We start from the raw sequence: 5,037 nt of genomic DNA, 5'->3' as shown, positions 1-5,037 counted from the left end.
CTGTCAGCACTACTTGCTTTAATACAAAAATAAATACATTTCAACGTGGCTCATTATGCTAAATGAAAACAACAGGGGGCTAATGAGCATTGTGAACAAGGCATTAACATGGCAATCAGAGGTTTCCTCAAGACAGCCGCAACCTTCTTCAAACACCATGTAGACACAACTGTGTATACAGTTGTGACCTCATCTGTTGAAGTTAATTCAGGGAATAAATAGATTTAGATGTCTAACTTTGGTTTATCTTTGTAGCAAATTGTGCATTGTGTTACACTTACTATTAAGAAATAAAACTGCCAGCTCTGTTTGTGCAACTGTTCAGGGGTCATTCTTACTCTTCAGTGAACACATTTAACACATTTAATATTCATAACTGTGTTAACACATTTAATATTCATGATTTTGGGGTAGAAGTTAGTGTTCCTCCCCCAATAAGTGTTGTGGGAGGCTTGGGCCAATATCAGTCTGTAAAGGGAAGGTGGCTGTGGCCCTACTCTGGCAATGGCACTTCTGAACACACCCAGACAGGCTGGCCGCGAGTTATGTGGGTCCCCAACGCTGAAATAACATGTGCAGGCCAAAACTTTCAGAATCCCTTTTCCAAATTAAATTTTCCCTCTTCTCCTTTAAAGCCTAAAGACCTGAAACAGCCCCTAAACGCTGCCGAACAGCGGCCTCGTTAGAGCGGCCACCATCCCGGCCGGTGTGGCACCGTGGGGGAGAACTCCACACCGCAGCGGCACCAACCTCGCCGAAACGACCGAACGGGGCAAAACCCGGGAAGCGAAGCCACGATAAGGGACAGGGAGGGCCGGGCCCGTGAGGGAAGGGGGCGTTCCCGCCCGCCCCGTCCCTCCCCTCAGCCCGGCCGCCATTTCGGGAGCTGTGCGCGGGCGCGCGGCGCCCCCTGGCGGCCCCGCGGCCGGCCCGTCCCGTCCCGTCCGGCGGCCATGAAGTCCGTGTTCGTCACCGTGGGCACCACCAGCTTCGACGAGCTGATCTCCACCGCCCGCTCCCCGCCCGCGCTGCAGGTCAGCCGGCCGGCACACCGACACCGGCCCCGGGCCAGGCCTGCCCTCCCGGGGCTGGCGCCTGCGCGCCACGAGCTGCCCCGCCCTCCCTGCCGCGTCCCGGCTGCCGTGCCGGGGTGCCTGAGGGCGCCGGGGCGTTTCGGGGGTTCCCGCGGGAGAAGCGTGAAGTGTTGGTGGAGGAAAGGGAGGGACGGGGAGGGGGCAGCGGTATCGCGGCCGGGGTAGTAGGGAGCTGGGCACACCCCTCACACACCCTCTCTATCCCCGCCTCATCCCCTTCATTCCACCCCCATCATCCCTCCCCGTCATCCCTTTCCTCTCCAGCTCTCTATGCATCCCCCCACCCTGCATCTCCCCAACATCCCCCCTCCCCACCATCTTCCCCACCGCGTTATCCCCCCGCTGTCCCCCGCATTCACCCGTCCCGTGCCCCGCAGGCGCTGCAGAGCCGCGGGTACCAGAAGCTGGTGCTGCACCGGGGCCGGGGCTCGCTGCCGCAGCCGCAGCCCAGCAGCAGCTCGGCCGTGGCGGTGGAAGCGTTCCGCTTCAAGGACTCGCTGGCTGAGGAGCTGCAGAGCGCAGACCTGGTCATCAGCCACGCAGGTACAGCCCGGCTGCTTCCTGAGGCTGCGGGAGCTCGGTGGGATGGAGTCTCTGCGGGCAGGGGTGGGCTGGCTGGGAGTGCTGAGGTGCACAGCTAAAGCTGGGTTGTTCAAGAGGATCCCCTGTTTCAGCAGCAAGTAGGGGGATATTTCATCTCTCACCATGTTTTTTGTTTCTCTCGTAGGTGCTGGTAGCTGCCTGGAGACTCTAGAGAAAGGAAAACCACTAATAGTAGTAATAAATGACAAGCTGATGGACAACCATCAGCTTGAGCTGGCCAAACAGCTCCACAGAGATGGCTATGTCCTCTACTGTAACTGCAGGTATGGAGCTGCTGCAGCTGTTCCTGCTGGGCAAGAGCATTCAGTCCATGTGACTGCAGAACTGAGACTGTAACGAGGACTGTACATCCTTCTCTGTAATCTCCATCTGGATATTACATTTTCCAGAGTGAATAGAATAACACTAGGTAGTAATTGACCACACTTACCAAGCCTTTTGATCACAACCTCTTCTAATTGTTTTTTTCCATTTGAGGGTACATGTATTTAGATTTAAAAAAGAAAAACACTTGGATTCAGGGGATTAATAAAGCAGATATTATCTGGTTAGTAATTTTAGGTACCCCTGTTCTTTCAAATACTCATTCAGGCTGCCCTTTTAACCAAACTTCCTGAATCCATCATACACTCTGACAAGGAGTGGTACAGACCTACTGCCTGTCACTTCAGGAGAAAAACCCAAACCAAACAAAAACACAAGAAAAAGAACCCCATCCCAGAAGCAAACAACACATGAAAAAAATCTCACTTTTTTAGAGTTCATCCTGACTCCTGTTGGGTTCATTTCTTCTCCTGGTTTTGACTGTATCTTACTATTTGCTCTTTACTTGTGATTGACTCCAGTCTAAAAATAACAGATTACTTTTAAACTGAAGGCAGAAAAAATGTAACTCCCATTACTTAGTCTGCGTCTTGTTCCTTTGCCTTGCAAGCAGAGTTTCATATGTTTCAAAAGAGCTTTCTGAACAGACCAGGCTGGCATTTAAATTGAGCAAGTTTCTTAAACTCATTATCTTGGTGCTTCTGTCAGCTTTGGAATTTTTATTTCTTTGTGTTGGGCAGTGCCAAGCATTTCAGCTTTATTTGCAGCCTGATAATAGCAAGTAACAGATTGATGTAGCTGTTCTTTCTGGCTCTGATCAGGGGAGAACTCTGCCATGTGTTCAAATAGGATGGATTTCCTCCTATGGTTTATGGAGCAAAGCCTCAGATCTTGTTCAGTCTCCCAGCACTGCAGCCACAGAAGATTAAAAAGTGTAAAAGTTGAGTTTGTCTCTGAAAGCTGGTGGAAGTTGTTCTCAGCAATGCTGCCTACAAGCCAGAGCTGTCTGGGGCCTGCTGCTCTGGGAATTCTCTCCCTTTCCATACATATCCTTATTTAATATTTCCATGCTAAAGAATTACATATGGATGCATAGAAAGAAAACTGTATAAAAAAGAGCCATCCCATAGGAATTTTTCTTCTTTAATTTTTGCTTTTGGTGTGTTTTTACAGCACTCTTGTGGAGACACTGCAGTCAATGGACTTGTCAGCTTTGAAACCTTTTCCTCCTGGACAGCCAGAAAAGTTTGCTTCATTCTTGGATACAGTTTTTGGGTTACAATAAACAAAACAGAAATAAAAAGGTTGGAATAAAATGTCTCATCTGCTCCACTTAAGATCTGCAACTGGGCCAAACACTCAAAGAAAATACCATTTACTATTAACTGATATTAAATGGCTTCCAGTTTAGTGTCAAACTCATTCAGCTTTATGCATAAAAGAGTACAATGCCAATAAGGAGGGAGTATGTACTGTCTAGTGGCATGGACAGACATATTTCTATCATAAAAGCTGCACTGGGATGGTCATTCCAGTGGTGAGGACAAGCTTTAAACTACTTTACAAGCGTGGCATATGCATTGTCGTCTCTTGACCTTTTTTGCCAAGTACAGGTGGAAATAAATTGTCTTTTTTGATGTTCTTGTGATGTTCTGCAGATGACTTCAGCTCTTGGTTCATGTGTTTACAGAAGCACTGAAGAGAGAGCTTAAAACTGAGATATTTAAGCCTCAAAAGGGATAAAGGCATGTGGTGAACCCGGGTGAAAAAAAGTCACAAGCTGCAAACCTGCTGCCAAACTGCTGCCCTTTGTTTGGGTGATTTACCCACAAAACACAGGACAGGAATGGGCTTGGCAATACAATCATTCCTTTTGCATGGTGTTACCCCATCATAACCCATCCGTTTGGACCTCTGCACACCCAGTGTTTCCTATTTAGATTATATGTAAGGAAGAAATTTTCCCCTGTGAGGGAGGCAGGCCCTGGCACAGGTTCCCAGAGCAGCTGTGGCTGCTCCTGGATCCCTGGAAGTGCCCAAGGCCAGCTGGACACTGGGGCTTGAAGCAACCTGGAATATTAGAAGATGTCCCTGCCCATGGCGGGGGGGTTGAAACTGGATGGACTTCAGGGTGCCTGCAAACCCAAGCCATTCTAGGATTCTTTGATGCTGATCACAGCTTCCCATTTAGAGTATTGAATTTGACAATGATGTGTTACATCAATTTCTTCAAGTAAATATTTTGAAAACCAAAGCGGGCTTAAACTTTAAAATGTTCAAGGGCTTCTAATGCTCTAGAACTTTAGAAGTGCATAACTGGTGCTAACTGCCCTTCCTACAAGGACAGTATTCTTGGGGGGGGGGGGGGGGGTAGGCGGTGTTGCTTTTGTTTTTTAAAACGAGAAAATAAAACTCCTGAATTGGCCCATCTGATGTCGAAGTACAATTTTCACGAGGAAGTTAAATGTACACAGAAGCATTCAAATCAAGCACAAAGGGCTACAGGTGGAATAAATCAGGCCGCACAGCTGTGCAAGGCTCAGTTTTGCCAATCCCCCAAAGTTTGCCCCAAATACTTGATTAGGAGCCACTAACATTTTTCATTCCCTTAACAATTTCTATGGAGTTATTTCCAACCCACTGCTAGCCCGGGAGCACAGAGGGAATCCTGGATAACCACCGGAATGATGTTCGCGCTGGTTCTCCGCAGCCGAGCGATGAAGTTGAAGGAGCGAGCTTAGCCAAGGCAGGTGCGGGACGAGCCGCTTCCCGCGGCTGGGGATGCGCACCCACTCCGGGAGCCGGGCACTCTAAAAACTGTCCTAAAACAACCTAAAATGGCCCCGGCGGGGGCAGCTCCAGCGGGATCCGAGGGGCCGGGGCCGGGGCCGGCTGTCCCGTCCCGCAGGTGGGCGCGGTGCCTCATTAGCGGCGCCTCATTAGCCGCGGCCGCGCGCCCGGCGCCTCGCGCCTCGCCCGCGTCTCCGCGCCTGCCTCAGCCGCCCCGGCCGGGAAG

At 50.0% G+C, this 5,037-nt stretch overlaps 1 protein-coding gene across 2 annotated transcripts; it reads left to right on the top strand.

Annotated features, from left to right (window-relative positions):
- Positions 1-847: 847 nt before the first annotated feature.
- LOC121362824 (UDP-N-acetylglucosamine transferase subunit ALG13 homolog) lies at positions 848-3,337 on the top strand. 2 transcript variants are annotated; one of them, XM_041484673.1, is made up of 4 exons: positions 848-1,034; positions 1,472-1,637; positions 1,822-1,960; positions 3,195-3,337. In XM_041484673.1, exons 1-4 carry the CDS (start codon positions 954-956, stop codon positions 3,304-3,306), a joined length of 498 nt encoding a protein of 165 aa, XP_041340607.1. In that variant the 5' UTR covers positions 848-953; the 3' UTR covers positions 3,307-3,337. The 2 variants fall into 2 exon arrangements, with proteins under 2 accessions (XP_041340607.1, XP_041340608.1); XM_041484674.1 differs by lacking the exon at positions 848-1,034 and adding an exon at positions 1,116-1,203.
- The last annotated feature ends 1,700 nt before the right edge of the window (positions 3,338-5,037 follow it).

The sequence above is a fragment of the Pyrgilauda ruficollis genome, unplaced genomic scaffold (genome assembly GCF_017590135.1).
Source record: "Pyrgilauda ruficollis isolate IOZ18807 unplaced genomic scaffold, ASM1759013v1 scaffold67, whole genome shotgun sequence".
Classification (NCBI taxonomy): domain Eukaryota; kingdom Metazoa; phylum Chordata; class Aves; order Passeriformes; family Passeridae; genus Pyrgilauda; species Pyrgilauda ruficollis.
The sequence above is the reverse complement of the archived record's forward strand: the minus strand, read 5'-3'. Positions and strand labels throughout refer to the sequence as shown.

Coding starts and splice junctions, on each gene's coding strand:
- LOC121362824 (XM_041484673.1), top strand. CDS start 954: ATGAAGTCCGTGTTCGTCACCGTGGGCACCACCAGCTTCGACGAGCTG. Junction 1,035..1,471: donor GCTCCCCGCCCGCGCTGCAG/GTCAGCCGGCCG, acceptor CGTGCCCCGCAG/GCGCTGCAGAGCCGCGGGTA. Junction 1,961..3,194: donor GTCCTCTACTGTAACTGCAG/GTATGGAGCTGC, acceptor GTGTTTTTACAG/CACTCTTGTGGAGACACTGC.